Source organism: Aspergillus brasiliensis, assembly GCF_001889945.1.
Source record: "Aspergillus brasiliensis CBS 101740 unplaced genomic scaffold ASPBRscaffold_5, whole genome shotgun sequence".
In the NCBI taxonomy this organism is placed as follows: domain Eukaryota; kingdom Fungi; phylum Ascomycota; class Eurotiomycetes; order Eurotiales; family Aspergillaceae; genus Aspergillus; species Aspergillus brasiliensis.
The window spans coordinates 1059055-1075497 of record NW_027137446.1 but is presented as its reverse complement, the minus strand read 5'-3'; the positions used below and the strand labels follow the sequence as shown (position 1 = coordinate 1075497).

Sequence of the window (16443 nt, the reverse complement as noted above, 5' to 3'; positions counted from 1 at the left end):
CCTAGGGAATCAACCAATAGTAGTCGGGAAACCCAGAACAGGCAAATCCATTTAATATTCAACAACTTGATAGCAGTAGGTATAATGGCTCACTCCTGAATCTCCAATTACTCCAGGAAGGACACGATGGGGTCCTTCACCTCATAAAACAGTTGCCAATCGCAGCATATGTTCATAAACTTCTGAAAAGCGGTATTTACTCCCAAACAAACCCTGACGCCTGTGAACCGAAGAAAACAAAAAGCGACCAAGAAGCAAGACGTTGCATCGTAGAATCCATGCTAACAGGCGAATTCACAACAAGTCATCGTTGCCAGCAGCTGCACTTTCTTCAATGGCCTTAAGGACCTGGCTTTCCCGGAAGGCAGGCCCCTGCCCATCGCACTGAGCAGTGCCCTGCAGTCGACTCGAGACATCACCAATATCCACTAGGCCACGCTTGAAAAGCTCATGCTTCTGGATGAGGTCCCAGGTGGCTCCCGAGTCAAGGAGTCTCTCGCCCGTCTTTCCGCATATAGTGACGCGATGGGCAGGGCCACTGGCCCCACCAGCATCGGATTTGAAATCCGTGGGCGAGTATTGCAACGGCCCCGTCGTTGTCGGCTCCTCATCGGTAGAACGCTGGCCTGAATGACGCATTGAATTCGATGTTGCCCGAAGTATCTCATTTTCGGTTGTGAATTTTGCCAATTCTCTTTTCAGCCGCTCATTGTCCGCCATAAGAGTGTTTGATTCAGTTTCAAGGTTGTTGACTTTCTCCTCCAGTTCCCGCACATGTCGCTCCTTGCGTTCACGAAATGCGCGCTGGCTAATTTCGAGCAAGCAAATGTTAGTTCCATGGCAGAAATACATTCCTAGATCTGGGACCACTCACGCAGCTCTGTTCTGAGCCTTTCGCTTTGATTGCGCCGGGGTCAGACTCTCTTTCTCCTCGCTACTGCTCCGGCCAAGGCTTTGATCTAAGAGCTGGTCGTCTCCATCGTAAGAAGCTCGGTCAACGTTCTGATGAGGGAAATCATTGCTGGAGACCGACTGCTTGGTGAGGGACTCGGGAGGCGAGTGTGGCGGGGCAACGAAGGCAGCGGCTGCGTGAGGATCCTGAAAGCGCAGGTTCGGATCGAAAGACTGATAGTTTTGCGCACCCTTTCCACAAGTCAGCGTCGTGAGTAGTTTATATGGCTAGTGTCCACAAAGACAGGGAGGACCGACCAAAGGAGCAAAAGCGCCCTGGATGGCCTCGGCTTGAGGGGCCGGATTGCCTTGGTCGGGAGTAGGCAGTCCGTGGACGCCGAAGAGAGGATAAGGTTGCTGGGGATGGTTTGAATAGAACGAATAATCCATTTCGCTTCGTAGCGGAGATATAAAGTGGTTCAAAATGTGCTGTTCCTGTGGATTGGTGAGGAGGTATAAACCCCAAGAGTAGGGAGGGAGTCAGTCGGGCCTAGAATTGTAATCACGGCACGATGGACTCGGGATGGAACCGCGCGGTGACAATCCCGCCCTGTGGCAGCGCCCAAGCCAATTACAGCCAGTCTTAGAGCCGCCTTGGGGATCACGCTCCCCGCTGCCATTGAAGATGGATTGCAGTGATCGACTCAATATTGATTTTCAGGCAATTGAAGTCACATGCAAGCCATATTGTTATTATATTACCCCGATGTCTATCGCTATACTGACTATTGAAGAGATGATTTTTTAAAGATGACAGAAATCAAGCACATGGTACTTGCAGCCATGGAGACCCACTTGTGGTGGAGGCTTACTAGACTACATACTCGGTCTATACTGACTACTGAGATAAAAACTAGAAGATGGTTTTAAGTACGAGAGGATAAGAATACAAACACATTTGTGTTCAGAATTTGGCTGGTTGCCTACACGACTTTATGTAGGCTGGCGGCTAAGTAGTTAACGGACCGAAGGCTAGAAAAGCTGGTGATACGGAGCTCTACATGTCAGGGCAAGATGTAGAGATTTGGGTCAGCCAGCATGACCAATTCTCTGCCAGGTTAACCAGCTGGGTTTCAGAGTGTAAATATATGTGATGCTTGGCGAATTGCCGTGCATATGTCGGCAAGGATACGATCCTGTGTCCATCCTGTTCAAAGAGTCTTTGAAACCCAGTCACGAAGAGTGATGGCCGCAACCGTCCATGTTTTAGGATTCATAGTTATTAAGCATACCTCCTTAATCCCAATCATCGTCATCATCTTCCACTGTGGGCTTGGAGGACTTCAGCTTGGATGGGCGTTCATCTTCAGAAGAGTCCGACCTCTTCTTGAGACGAACATCGCTTTCTTTGACGGCACCCAATTCCAGGAGCATCTTCTCGAGATCTATGAGGCACATATTAGGAACCCAGAAACAGAGATGAAATAACAGTTCTTACCTTCAACAGTAGTCCTTGGCCCCTTCATTTCCCGCAGAGTTACGAGTTGTCTCATGATCTCCCCATTTCTATACACCAAGATAGTGGGCGTGTTTCTCTCCGGATAACCTTCGATGCACATGTTCCCGCGGATCTCACAGAACTTTATGTCTCCAAACTTTGCCGCTAACTGCCGCCATAATTCTGTCAATCGTTGCGATTCGACGTTGGCGCCTGAAGAGCTCAGGTGAACGAGCACAAAGCATTTGTTCGAGGCTTCGGTCACCTCCCGTGCGTAATCGACTTTTTGTAGGGGGTATACTTGATTATGAATGCTAGTTTGCTGGAGGGTAGATAACTCGGCAAATCGTTTTTGACTGGTACAAATCGTTAGTGAAGCCGAACTTCCTGGTTCATTTGTCAGGGGCATGCTAGCGATCGTCATGGTACCGGTATTGTTCGAGGAAAGCCTCATCTTCCTCATCTTCCAGTGCATCCAACTCGTCCAGATCCTTATCTTCTAGTCTATTTTCATATGCCTTGCGCTCTGCCTCGATGAGGGCTTCTTGGATGAGAGGTTCGGGGTCTTGGGGTTTTTCGGGGATAACGCCATGCTTGCGGAGGATGTCATTCCTGCGGGGTGTAAGCTTGTATGGCTAACGGTGTTGAACGAAGTCGACAATCTGACCATTCGGTATCCTCGTTGGGGTTAACTTCGACTTGCATGATTGCGATGAGATTGGTGCTGTCCTTAAGTTTTTCTAAATGTATAAATTGTCCAGATTGTATAATAAGACCGAGGGGGGCAGACCGGCAACGACAGCAGCCTACACACTCTACGGACGCTTGGCTGCGAGACATGCCGCGTGTTTGCTCCGTTTGCAGGGTCAGCCACACCGCCCTGTGGCTCAGCCGCCCACAGACGCGGAAGGCCACCTGGAGATTGTTGGAGGCCGTCGGGAGAGCTGCTGTTGCTGCTGCCCTGGCCAAAACACCCATCCTCTACTATCCCCATTGTTCTGTCGTTCTCTCTTTCGGCTTATTTCCTGGGGACCGGGCAAGTGTCTCTATATCTTTGCTGGCCACCCCCCTCTTTTCACTAATCTCGATTTCGAAAGATAATGAGGGCGCCATAGTCGTGTATATACACCGCCTGCACCACGACTAACCCATCATACTGACCCGCCCTTATTCGTCTCCCATTGAACAATCCCCCGACGTCACCCGTACGGGGCCCATTTCCAACCTAGAGAGAGCCATAAAACACCTTTGCTGCTGCGGCAATTACTGCAGCCCGTCACAATGTCTTACATGAAGAAAGATGAGGACGCTGATCAGTCCATGATCAAGCTGGATCGGACCTCCGTGTTCCAAGATGGTGAGGGTCCATCAGTCTGGCTCTTCTCTGGAGTCGCATTAAGACCCCGAATGTGATTGCTGACTTTCTTCTCTTGTTCTTCTATAGCGCGACTGTTCAATTCCTCCCCCATATCTCCCCGGACATGCCGTACTCTCCTGACCAAGATCGCCGTCCTCCTTTTTACGGGGGAGCAGTTCCCTACGAACGAGGCCACCACATTGTTCTTCGGCATTTCTAAGCTATTCCAGAACAAGGATCCTTCCCTGCGACAAATGGTCTACCTGATCTTGAAGGAACTTGCAAACACAGCGGAGGATGTGATCATGTCAACCAGCATCATCATGAAGGACACTGCTGTCGGCAGCGACGTTCTGTATCGGGCAAATGCCATCCGTGCCCTGTGCCGCATCATTGACGTAAGCGCATTGGTAAATTCTACATTATCGTTAAACGAGATATCTGACAATGGTTGTCCTGCAGGCTACTACTGTGCAGGGTATCGAGAGACTAATCAAGACCGCTATCGTCGACAAGACCCCTTCTGTATCCTCCGCAGCGCTGGTCTCCTCCTATCACCTCCTTCCTATTGCGCGCGATGTGGTCCGTAGATGGCAGAGTGAGACGCAAGAGGCTGCTTCGGGCGGGAAGCAATCGACCGGATTCCTTGGGTTCGGTGGCAGCTCTCAGGCTCACGCCATCTCGCAATCGAACTTCATGACTCAATACCACGCCATTGGTCTCCTGTATCAGATGCGCTCGCATGACCGTATGGCTCTGGTGAAGATGGTTCAGCAGTATGGTGCGGCTGGAGTGGTCAAGAGCCCCGCGGCTCTTGTTCTCCTGGTGCGGTTGGCGGCTAAGCTGGCGGAGGAAGACCAAGGCTTGAGGAAGCCTATGATGCAGATGCTTGATGGCTGGCTCCGACACAAGCATGAGATGGTCAATTTCGAGGCGGCAAAGGCCATTTGCGATATGAGGGATGTATCCGATGCGGAAGCCTCCCAGGCGGTCCATGTCTTGCAGCTGTTCCTTTCCTCGCCCCGCTCCATCACCAAGTTTGCGGCGATTCGCATCCTCCATAACTTCGCAAGCTTCAAGCCTCATGTGGTCAACGTCTGCAACCCCGATATCGAAGCCCTTATCTCCAACTCCAACCGTTCCATCGCTACATTTGCCATCACGACTCTTCTGAAGACCGGTAACGAGGCCAGCGTCGATCGCCTGATGAAGCAGATTTCCGGCTTCATGGCAGACATCACCGATGAATTCAAGATCACGATCGTGGAGGCCATTCGCACCTTGTGTCTCAAGTTCCCTAGCAAGCAGGCCGGCATGCTGTCGTTCCTGAGCGGCATCCTTAGAGATGAGGGTGGCTACGAGTTTAAGCGTAGTGTGGTTGAGAGCATGTTCGACCTCATCAAGTTTGTCCCCGAAAGCAAGGAGGACGGTAAGCTTTCCCTTGATCTGTGTTTGTCTTTCTTCGTGCCAACTAACAGAACTAGCGCTCGCCCATCTGTGTGAGTTTATCGAGGACTGCGAGTTCACCAAGTTGTCCGTCAGGATATTGCACTTGCTCGGTGTGGAGGGTCCTAAGACGTCACACCCAACCAAGTACATTCGCTACATCTACAACCGGGTCGTTCTGGAGAATGCCATTGTGCGGGCTGCTGCAGTGACCGCTTTGGCCAAGTTCGGTGTCGGACAGAAGGATCCTGAAGTCAAGTCCAGTGTGTCTGTGCTTCTTACCCGATGCCTTGATGACGTCGATGACGAAGTGCGTGACCGTGCTGCTCTCAATCTGCGCTTGATGGGCGAAGAGGATGAGACTGCGGGTCGTTTTATCAGCAACGGTAAGCTTTCTGCGAACTAGGCTTGTCTTCACTACTTTGCTAACGACATCAGAATCCATGTATTCGCTTTCGACATTCGAGCACCAGCTCGTGATGTATGTCACATCAACCGACAAGGAGACTTTTGCTGCTGCATTTGACGTTGCCACCATCCCTGTTGTTTCACAGGAGCAGGCGTTGGCTGAGGAGCGCACCAAGAAGCTCACAAGCGCGACGCCAACACTCAAGGCACCGTCGACTGGCCCGCCCAAGGGCAAAGCCAATGGTGTGGCCGAGGCCGTCACGGTGGCTGCCACTCAGAAATACGCTGAACAGCTTATGCAGATTCCAGAGCTCAAGGAGTACGGCACTTTGCTCAAGTCCTCTGCCCCTGTTGAACTCACTGAGAGTGAGACGGAGTATGTTGTCACGGCTGTTAAGCACATCTTCAAGGAGCACGTCGTGCTGCAGTACGACATCAAGAACACCCTGCCAGACACTGTTCTGGAAGACGTGACAGTAGTTGCGACGCCATCGGAAGAAGATGTTCTGGAGGAGGAATTCATCGTTCCTGCGCCTAAGCTTGCCACGAACGAGCCTGGTATCGTTTATGTCACGTTCAAGAAACTTGCTGGCGAGCACAGCGTTCCTGTTATCTCCTTTACGAACAACCTCAAGTTCACCAGTAAAGAGATCGACCCGACTACCGGCGAGCCTGAGGACAGCGGATATGATGACGAGTACCAGGTTGAGGACCTTGATCTCACGGGCAGTGACTACGTTATTCCTACCTTTGCTGGCAGCTTCGATCACGTGTGGGAGCAGACGGGTGCCAATGGTGAGGAAGTCAGCGAGACTCTTCAGCTCAGCAACATGAAGGGCATCTCAGGTAGGCCAACCCTACTCCACACCTATTCTCGATGTCCGAAAACTAATCCAATCACAGATGCCACCGAGCAACTAATCTCCACGCTCTCTCTGCAGCCCCTCGAGGGCACGGATGTGGCCCTCAGCAACAGCACGCATACACTGAAACTGTTCGGAAAGACAGTGACAGGTGGCAGGGTTGCGGCCCTTATCAAGATGGCCTTCTCCAGCAAGACTGGAGTGACCACGAAGATTGTCGTCCGGGCGGAGGAAGAAGGTGTTGCGCCTGCTGTGATTGCGTCCGTTTCCTAAGCTTCATGGACCCCTGTAAATGTGTAATGGAGGCATGTTCGCGAGGCGCATGAGTCCTGCATTATGAGATCAGACATTTGTTCTTTTATCCCCCTGCTTCATTTTCAATTTCCCTTTTTATTTTTCTCTTCATCTATAATTCTGGTGCCGAGTTAGATGCGATGAATATCTTGCGTAGGCGTCAAACTCCTTATTCATTCGAATTACCTTTTTTTCACTTCATTTTCAACCTTGACTTCCAGTTGATTTCATCTTTCAGATTTCTTTTTACCTTTTTCCATCCCATTCTTCTCTGCCGATGCTTGTTTCCCTCCCCCTGACAATTTCTCCGAACATGTTAGCATTTCATCGCCCCCCCCTTGCTTTGTCTTCTCGTCACTGCCCCGTTTTGCTTGTCCGGGTGGCCGGTTGAACGGGGAAGTGGCTGGGAGTCGTTCTGTAGTCAAAAGCGTCATCATATATCTGTCTACCATTTTTGATTAGAGGTTGTCTGTTTGCTTCTTCCCATTGGTGCTTTGTAGAAGTCCCTTGCTTAGTGTATGGATGCTGTAGTCATGTACTTAGTCCCTGAATCAACTGATTAGGGCTCATAGGGAGGGAAATAATGTGTTTTCAAATAACTAGTCAGTAGTGCTGGTAGTTTATTATCCATTGGAGATAAATTTAAGTAGTACTAGTAGCATCATGCAGGACTAAAAAGTCAACAATCAATTGACTTCTGAATTGACATAATATTCTAGCAACAAACAAAATTTATGAACAAATTCTAACCGAGATATATCATCTGACGCAATGAAAACAAAAGGTATATAAAAAAAGAGTAAGCCAATCAAACATAGTAAACGCCAATCGTGTCATCATCTACATAATTGCTCTTCTCTACCCCATTCTTGAAGGAAGATTTCGAATTTCTCCGCTCCTTCTTGGTGAACCGGCTATGAATGAAGTCATCGATTTCCGTGTCTTCCAGAATTCGTTGGTTGGTGCAAAATAGCTCAGAGAAGCCCACCGATCGGAGGTTCGCTAGACCGTATTCCATCGCTGTGATTAATGAGCTCGTGCAGAAGGTTATGTTGGCGTCTAGACTTGGGAATCCAAACTCGAGATCTTCGAGAGGTAGTGGGGGGTGCATGTGGCTGAGAATGTCGAAGAAGGAATCATTGACGAGATCGCCAGGGATGCTGAGGGAGGTTAATTCGGGAAGGAAAACTGGGATGGCATTGATGGATTCGGGTTGCAGGCCACGGTTTGAGCCGGAGACGGTGAAGCGTTTGAGGGTGGCTAGTTGGGGATTGCTCATTAGGCTGCCGAGACTGGAGACGGAGAGATCGGCGCAGTCCTTGAGGGTTAGGGTAGTCAAGGTGCGAGGCCAAGGGAAGGATGACATGGGTATAGAACGGTAGTGGCCACTGAATTGTAGGCGCTGAAGGTTAGGAGGCCAATCTATTGTGGCTGCAGAGTCGTCGTAGGTGGTGATGGAGGTGGAGCGCGGAAGGCGAAGGGTAGTTAGTCTGCGGAGGTTGCTGATCGCTTTCTTGAGGTTGGGAAAAGGGATCGGATCTCCCACTAGCGATAAGTCGAGGTGTCTGATGTTTGTACATTTGGAGAGAGCTGGGAGACTGTTGATGCTGTTCTACAGGTCAGTATCAAGGATTCTGATGAAGTGGGCAATGACAGACGGAAGGCATGCGAGACGGGCATATTGAACTTATACTTACGCAAAAGAAATTCTGGGGGCCTGAAAGACTTCTAAATTCTCTTTCACCCTTCCCAGCAGTCGTGCTGTCAAACTGTTGGAACTATGATAGACAAGGCCACTAAGGTCCAATCTGTGAACTAGACTGCCCAAGTGTATCTTGTTCTTCCGTGCGCCGATCGGCGGGCAAATTGTATCGGTGAAGTTTTTGAAAGCTGTCCCGGCGCTCACGCGCGGTTTCTCATAGAGGTAGGAAATGGCCACTGAGTACCATTGGCGTGAGACAAGGCAGCAGGCATGGAGAGTGGATTGGCGATGGCCATCATCGGCGGCGACGATAGAGATAATCTCCACCACAATTTCCGTGGGGAGATAGATCTGGCGTGAGGGAATCAAAGGCATGATGGGCCACTCATCAATGCCATGGTAGGTCGAAATCAGAAGTCCGTAGGCATGAGTGGGGGACTCATGTAGCTGCCCGGGGCGACAGATATACTGTCAGACCTGCACGTTGTGTGGTGGGGAAGTGGATAATCGAGGATGGGGGACTGAGAAAATGTGAGGGGAGAAAGAATGGCGGAGAAAAACGCAGCCACTGCGAGATGATATCATTCCGCCGATTGCCAGCTGCATCTCCGCCTTCCCGCACGGCTCTCCTCCGGGCTGCTCTTCTGCAGTTCCCTGTCATCCCGGACGACTCCCATCCGTTCAGTTGTGTTCCTTCACCGCTGTTGTTGATTACTGTTATTTTTTGTTCATTATAATTTCACTCATTACATCTCCAGTATGCGATCACAGTCTCTTTGGCGCTCCCTTGCGCTGTTGCAGAGCGCTTCCACCCGCTCCTTTGTAAACACTGGTCCGGGCCGACGTGCCCTTCAAACTGCCAGTTCGCGCGTCCCCGATTTCGCCTTTGCATTTGAGTGAGTAAGCAATATCTATCCACGCTGGCTCAACATATAGTCTGACTGGTGTTTAGCATCGATGGCGTGTTGCTACGATCCTCCAAACCTATCCCCGGAGCCGCCGAATCGCTAGCCCTTCTCAAAGAACAGAACATCCCGTTTCTCCTGTTGACAAATGGTGGCGGAAAACATGAAACTGAGCGAGTAGCGGAAATCAGCGAGAAATTGCAGGTTCCATTGGAGCCGGAGGTGATTGTTCAGAGCCATTCGCCTTTCGCGGAGCTTGTGCGCGGACCAGACGAGCAGAGTGCCCTGGAGAATAAATGCGTGCTGGTGGTCGGAGGAGAAGGTGACCGTTGCCGCCAGGTAGCGCAGATGTATGCAAGCCTGAGTTTCATGCATTCTGTGGACCATAGGCTAACACTGGGTTTAGGTACGGCTTCAAGAATGTGGTGACACCAGGCGACATCTACATGGCGAACCCATCCATCTGGCCTTTTAGGTCTTTCCAGAGCTACTACGAGAAGATCTCTAGGCCATTGCCAAACCCAAAGGATCCCAATGACCCCTCGAGAGGGTTGAAGATTGACGCCATCTTTGTCTTCAATGACCCGCGTGACTGGGCTCTGGATGCTCAGATCATCACCGACATCCTACTATCGTCGGAAGGCGTGATAGGTACCATCTCTGAGAAGAATGGTCGGACTGATCTCCCGAATCGGGGTTTCCAACAGGATGGGCAGCCGCATCTGTACTTTTCGAACCCAGACCTCTGGTGGGCCGCAGCCTACCACCTTCCTCGTCTCGGCCAGGGAGGTTTCCGTGAGGCACTAGAAGGTATTTGGGCTGCGGTTACTGGAGGCCCAAGCAAAGGCGTTGAATTGAAGAAGACAATTATCGGTAAACCCTATCAGGGAACGTACGAGTTCGCGGAAAACCAACTCTTGCGCAACCGCGCCAGGGTCTTCGGCTCGGATGCTCAGCAGCCTTTGCGAAACGTCTATATGATCGGAGACAACCCGGAGTCAGACATCCGTGGCGCCAACAGCTACCGGAGCGAACATGGCAGCAAGTGGCACTCGATCCTGGTGCGAACTGGTGTCTACAATGGGGGTGAGCCAGCGTGGACTCCGACGACGATCGCTGATAACGTGCACAAAGCAGTCGAGTGGGCGCTGAAGAACTCTCAGTGGCGGCCTTAGAGAGAACGGAGTAGATTGTTGTGTTTGTCTGCCTTTTTTTGAGCGAGTTTTGTCAGGTAGACTACAATTGCATCTGCAAGCATAGCGAATAGACTCTTATATATAACTAGTATAGCAACATAATGCAGTGCATTTGTTACATAATCACCAAGCATGATAGCATCCGCATCAGGTGACAGGCAGCCCCTCCTAGGGCTTAGGGCTGTGGGCCTCGGACGGCGGGGTGACTCAAAAGAGAAAGTTGGAGCTCCATTCAGGCCGACGGACTGGTTCCTGATCGCCTTGTTGCTCCCTCCCTCTCCTCCTTCACCACATATCCACAATCTTTGACCATGGCGGACTCCGAATTGCCCACTCGCCCCAAGCCCGAAGAGACCCCCGCCGCTGCGGGCGCCCCCGCCGAGGGTGCCGAGACCAGCAAGAGCGCCAGCAAGAACGCCGCGAAGAAGGCCGCAAAGGAGAAGGCCAAGGCTGAGAAGGCTGCTGCTCGTGCTGCTCAGGAGAAGGCTCAGGCTGCTGCTGCCGCCGCCGACGACACCGCTAAGGACCTGTATGGCAAGATTCCCGACTCCGAAGATGTCATTGCCGCGACGAGATTCTCCGACATCTCCGACGAGCACTACGAGAAGGAGGTTACCCTGGTGGCTCGCGTGGACAATGCCCGTGTGCAGAGTGCCAAGCTGGCTTTCCTGATGCTGAGACAGCAGGGTCAGAAGCTGCAAGCCGTCATTGCTCTTGCGGAGCCCATCTCCCGTCAGATGATCAAGTACACCGGTGGATTGAACGTCAACTCCATTGTCCAGGTCACCGGTATCATCAAGAAGCCTGCCGTGCCCATCTCGTCGGCTACCCTTAGCAACCACGAAATCCACATTCGCAAGGTCTACATGATCTCCGAGGCGGCCCAGATGCTCCCTATGCAGGTCAAGGATGCCGAGAGACCGCCCCCGGAGACCAGCGAGGAGGGCTTCGAGGTTGGTGAGGATGGCGCCCCCATCGTCACTCTCAAGACCCGTCTCGACAACCGGGTCCTCGATCTCCAGACCGAAACCAGCCAGGCTATCACCTGGATCTCCAGCGGTGTGGCCGAACTGTTCGCCGAATACATGATCAAGAGCGGTTCGCGGTGGATCTTCACCCCCAAGCTGGTGGGTGCGGCTACCGAGGGTGGTAGCAACGTCTTCGAGGTCAAGTACTTCAAGAAGAACGCCTACCTGGCCCAGAGTCCCCAGCTGTACAAGCAGATGTGCATTGCTGGTGACATGGAGAGCGTTTTCGAAATCGCTCCCGTCTTCCGTGCTGAAGACAGCAACACCCACAGACACTTGACTGAGGTAGGTCCCAGTGCATTACAAAAGCAATTAGCTTGCGTATCTGCGTATATATACTAACCGCACTAGTTTGCTGGTCTCGATTTCGAGAAGACTTTCCGTGGCCACTACCACGAGGTCTTGGAGTTCGCCGAGGACCTCCTTGTCTTCATCCTCACCCAGCTCAAGGAGCGCTACGCTGACAAGATCGCCATTATCCAGAAGTCTTACCCCAAGGCGGGAGACTTCAAGCTTCCCAAGGATGGCAAGGCTCTTCGCCTGAACTACATGGATGGTGTTGCTATGCTGAAGGAGGCTGGGGTTGACGTCTCCGAGCAGGAGCGCTTCGAGAACGATTTCACCACCGCGATGGAGAAGCAGCTGGGCCAAATCATCCGCGACAAGTACGACACCGATTTCTACGTGCTCGACAAATTCCCGATGGCCGTCCGTCCCTTCTACACCAAGGCCTGCCCGCAGGACCCCCGCTTCTCTAACTCGTATGACTTCTTCATGCGCGGTGAGGAAATCATGTCCGGTGCCCAGCGTATCAACGACATCAAGGAGCTGGAGGAGTCGATGGTTGCCAAGGGTCTCAACCCCAACCAGGAGGGCTTCGAGGACTACCTCTCTGCTTTCCGCCAGGGCTGTCCTCCCCACGCCGGTGGTGGTCTGGGTCTGAACCGCATTGTCATGTTCTTCCTGGGTCTGCCTAACGTTCGTCTGGCATCTCTGTTCCCCCGTGACCCCCAGCGTCTCCGCCCTTAAGTGGATGGCTAGGATCGCAATAGATTACAAGACCTGTATCTGGATACAAAAGAATATAATGGAGCGACGAATTGAATGTTTAGCGTTGTCTTAGGTATATGCCCACCAGCCAGCGTAGCTGAGTCACCGTAAGACTTGGATGTGCAGTATTCAAGAATAGGCTGAAGCTACAGCGAAAAAAGAGTTGTTTTATGGTTAATGTTGTATTGCACAAGTTCATACTTGAAGCCCTGGTCGTGACTCTGTCAAATATTCCTGGAACTACCTGATGCCATATATAATTCCATGATCTCATACCATACTAAAGCTTTATACTACAATCTCATGTAAGTAGATAACAGTATTTTTAAAAACCACTAATATGATCAAACTTCCCCCTAGTAGAATAATCATCAAAACCACGACTCTATGCATCGATGGCAGTTAATATTGACAGTGGTGTCATAGTGGCTCCTTTATAGTAAGTACAAGGTGGCCCAAGCTCCCGGGGGAACATTGGATCGCCGGCATTTTCTCCGCCTCAACTTTTGCTCCCCAATCCAACCCAGCCCAACAAACAAAACAGACCATGTCCAGCATGCCCGACAAACGCAAACCCTCCGGCTCAGTCACCGGATACTCTCCCTACGCGAAACGGTCCCGTCCCTCCTATGCCGAAGAAGATGACGAAGAAGAAGCACAGCCGACCGTCACCCCATACGAACGCCCGCGCAACCACCCGGTATACGGCCAAAAGAGCGCTTTTCCGGGTCTAGATGTCGGGGGAGATGATGAGCTGTTCTACGGGCCTGCAGAGGATGGCATGGAATATTTGCGCATGGTTCGGTAAGTTTGCTTTCCCCTCTCTTTTCCTTTTCTTTCTTGATGCTTGCCTGCCTGTTGTATCTTTCTGCTTCTGGCTCTTTTCGCTTCCCGCTTGCTAAATGCCTGCGTGTTTCGGACTTTAGCTCGCGAAAGGCCTCCTGTGGCATTTCTTGAATTCGGCGATGTGATGTGATGTGATGTGACGTGACTCATTTATTCTTTTCTATTCTGGTTTGTTGTAGATCGGAAGCCAACTCCCTCCCTTTCTTATTTACGGCACCGCAAACGACGGAAACGCCTACCGCGACGGAGCAGAATGAGGAGGAGCCACAACAGCAGGAGGAGGTGAAGGATACATCAGAACCTATCCCTGAGGGGGTTATTGTTGATGGCGTCTACTTCGTTCCTCCGTCTACTACCAACACCACTGCCGCCCCTGCTGCGAATGTCGCCGATGAGGGCATCTCCGAAGCTCAATCAAGCTACTACAACCTCCTTCACCATCGCTTCCTGCTCCTCCGATCGATACTGAAATGCACACCCCCTCCGGAAGCTATCGCCGCGCTGGACGAATCTCACCCGATCAGTTTACCGCGACACTCGCGAAACGCGCGCAAGGAATGGCGTCGGTTACTCCTGGCGGTGGATCCGCAGACCGTGCAGCTGGCGTGTATGGATATGGAGTGTGTGTTGGGGGTTCTGGAGATCATGGCGCGGTTAATGTCGGAGAATGTACGGAGTGGGGATGCGCAACGGATTCGACGCATCGGGGCTTGGGCGTGGGGATTGTTGGGGAAGTGTCGGGATGTTGGACAGCTGGGAACGGAGGAAGTTGGGGAGATTCGGGAACTGGGGAAGAGGGCTGTCAAGATTCTGAGCAAGATGAGGGAAGAGGATGAGAAAAAGATGCAGGAGGGAGACGGATCGGATGAGGAGGACGCTGAAGAGGACACGGGGGAACATGCTGCAGAGGGAGAGGAGGGGACACAACAAGTGGATGGGCCAAGTGATGATCAGGATCACGATATGCAGGATGTGGAGGAAGAGAAGCCTGCTACTGAGGAGGACCTGGAGGCAGCCAAAGCACGGCTTCAGGCGAAGCTCGCAGGTGAAGAGGAGCAACCCACAGCCACGGAGCCCGAGGCTGGCAATGAAAACCCTGCAAATGAAGCTGCCACGCAGACTCGCGCCATGTTGGATATGATCATCACGGTCATCGGAGAGTATTATGGGCAACGGGACCTGCTGGGAGCACGCGAGCTGTGGAATGAGCCCGAGGCTATCGCATGACGAGGAGGATTGACCAGCAAATTTAGTAAACAAGATACCCAGTAATGTAGGACAGTCGATTCCAATATAATCCCAATAAAATTGAAGCCTAATAATTACCGGTTCATAGTTGTGTCCAGGCAACCCCGAAAGTAAGCGGTAGTGAGTGAGTGACCTTGCGTCATTGTTGTGATCCGGCGGTGACTCTAATTACTGTTCCTTATCGGCGCATCTCATCTGCCTCCACCGCTTCATCTCATCACTAACATTCGCTCCTCAACCCAACCACCAAACAATGCTCCAATAACTTCATCACCCATCTCCAACACCAAACCCGAACTCAAAGAAACACCAAAAGTCAAAAGAAAGCGCAACAATGCCACCAACCACCCTCGAAATCAGCATCCCAACAACCAGCATCTCCGCAACCCAACCCCCCTACACCCTCTACAACATCACCCTCCGCCTCCCCCTCCGGTCATTCACCATTTCGAAGCGCTACTCCGACTTCACAACCTTCCACAGCACACTAACCGCCCAAACCAACGCCCCACCGCCCGCACAACTCCCACCCAAATCCTGGTTCCAGAATACCATCACAAACGCCACCCTCCGCGAATCCCGCCGCGAAGCACTAGAAGCCTATCTGCGCGCGATCAACGAAGCCGACGATTCCCGATGGCGGAACTGTCCTGCCTGGCGGGCGTTTTTGAATCTTCCTAGCTTGCCTTCGAATAACAATAACATTAACAATAACAATGGGACGGCAACACGACTCCATGCAGCAATCACCGACCCCGGCGACTCGGAAGGCGGAGGCATCACGGACCCGATCCTCTGGCTCGATTGCTTCCGCGATATGAAGGGACATTTACATGATGCGAGACTTTACTTGACGAGACGGGATCAGGAGACGACGCCGCAGAGACAGCATGAGAGTTCGGCGAAGGCGAAGAGTGAGCTTGTTAGGGCCGGGGGGTTGATTGGGAGTTTGGAGGCTGGGTTGAGGAATCTAAGTAATACCAGCAGCACCTCTGGTGGTGGGGAGGAGAATAGTGGTGGTGGAGGGTCAAGACCAGGAAGTAAACTCGGCCGCAGGAACACAGCTACAACCGCCACGGCATGGAGTGTCAGCGGGAATAATACCCTCGGGGAAGGGGAGATGCGACGACGCAAAGATCTACTCATCAACGCGAGGAAGGAGAAAGATGGACTGGAGGATCTGTTGAATGCTATGGCGGCGAAGAGTCGGATTGATAGTGCGGTGGCGTCGATTCAGGATAAGGAGGCGTTGATGGGGACGCAGGCGGGCAAGAAGGCGATTCGGTCGTCTGGGCGGGTCTTGGGAAGGGAGACGGAGAGGACGCGCGAATTGGATAATGCTGGGGTGGTGCAGTTGCAGAAGCAGATGATGTCGGATCAGGATGTCGCGGTGGATGAGTTGATGAGGATTGTGACGCGGCAGAAGGAGTTGGGGATTGCGATCAATAATGAGTTGCAGGTGCAGAATGAGTTGTTGAATCTGGCGGATGAGGATGCTACGAGGTTTGTTTCCCCCCTTTATTCCCTTATGCCTGGTATTGGTGTTTGGTTTCTGGTTGTACTAACTTGGTTATAGGTTGGGTGGGAAGATTGATATTGGGAAGAAGAGGATTGGAAGGATATCTTGAGCGTGCACAGAAGACAATGTTTGTTTGTGATGTCTGTTTCTACTCATGGTCATGGTTGATATCCCGTATATTGTTCATCGAAT

General features: G+C 51.9%; 7 protein-coding genes across 7 annotated transcripts; 4 read left to right on the top strand and 3 right to left on the bottom strand.

Annotated features, from left to right (window-relative positions):
• Nucleotides 1-2: 2 nt before the first annotated feature.
• Nucleotides 3-1438, bottom strand: rsmA (putative bZIP transcription factor (Fcr3)). Its single transcript, XM_067624793.1, has 3 exons — nt 1210-1438; nt 875-1143; nt 3-808 (listed from the first exon to the last, which is right to left on the bottom strand). Exons 1-3 carry the CDS (start codon nt 1339-1341, stop codon nt 295-297), a joined length of 915 nt encoding a protein of 304 aa, XP_067479911.1. The 5' UTR covers nt 1342-1438; the 3' UTR covers nt 3-294.
• A 415-nt stretch (nt 1439-1853) lies between these two features.
• On the bottom strand, nt 1854-3094 carry ASPBRDRAFT_176023 (phosducin family protein; the record flags this gene model as incomplete). The annotated part of the gene is made up of 4 exons (XM_067619820.1): nt 1854-2336; nt 2390-2745; nt 2819-3001; nt 3057-3094. 4 exons carry the CDS (start codon nt 3092-3094, stop codon nt 2188-2190), a joined length of 726 nt encoding a protein of 241 aa, XP_067479910.1. The 3' UTR covers nt 1854-2187.
• Nucleotides 3095-3670: 576 nt separating this feature from the next.
• ASPBRDRAFT_54474 (coatomer subunit gamma) lies at nt 3671-6736 on the top strand (the record flags this gene model as incomplete). Its single annotated transcript, XM_067627238.1, has 6 exons — nt 3671-3746; nt 3834-4144; nt 4209-5175; nt 5231-5578; nt 5631-6446; nt 6504-6736. 6 exons carry the CDS (start codon nt 3671-3673, stop codon nt 6734-6736), a joined length of 2751 nt encoding a protein of 916 aa, XP_067479909.1.
• A 683-nt stretch (nt 6737-7419) lies between these two features.
• On the bottom strand, nt 7420-8985 carry ASPBRDRAFT_150951 (F-box domain protein). The gene is made up of 2 exons (XM_067619324.1): nt 8455-8985; nt 7420-8364 (listed from the first exon to the last, which is right to left on the bottom strand). Exons 1-2 carry the CDS (start codon nt 8832-8834, stop codon nt 7566-7568), a joined length of 1179 nt encoding a protein of 392 aa, XP_067479908.1. The 5' UTR covers nt 8835-8985; the 3' UTR covers nt 7420-7565.
• A 233-nt stretch (nt 8986-9218) lies between these two features.
• Nucleotides 9219-10539, top strand: ASPBRDRAFT_54472 (putative HAD superfamily hydrolase; the record flags this gene model as incomplete). Its single annotated transcript, XM_067627237.1, has 3 exons — nt 9219-9355; nt 9412-9714; nt 9771-10539. 3 exons carry the CDS (start codon nt 9219-9221, stop codon nt 10537-10539), a joined length of 1209 nt encoding a protein of 402 aa, XP_067479907.1.
• Nucleotides 10540-10871: 332 nt separating this feature from the next.
• Nucleotides 10872-12617, top strand: dps1 (putative aspartyl-tRNA synthetase Dps1; the record flags this gene model as incomplete). The annotated part of the gene is made up of 2 exons (XM_067617589.1): nt 10872-11873; nt 11940-12617. 2 exons carry the CDS (start codon nt 10872-10874, stop codon nt 12615-12617), a joined length of 1680 nt encoding a protein of 559 aa, XP_067479906.1.
• A 544-nt stretch (nt 12618-13161) lies between these two features.
• Nucleotides 13162-16360, top strand: ASPBRDRAFT_176007 (uncharacterized protein; the record flags this gene model as incomplete). The annotated part of the gene is made up of 5 exons (XM_067619819.1): nt 13162-13442; nt 13664-14683; nt 15093-15758; nt 15825-16235; nt 16309-16360. Exons 1-5 carry the CDS (start codon nt 13186-13188, stop codon nt 16358-16360), a joined length of 2406 nt encoding a protein of 801 aa, XP_067479905.1. The 5' UTR covers nt 13162-13185.
• Between the last annotated feature and the right edge of the window lie 83 nt (nt 16361-16443).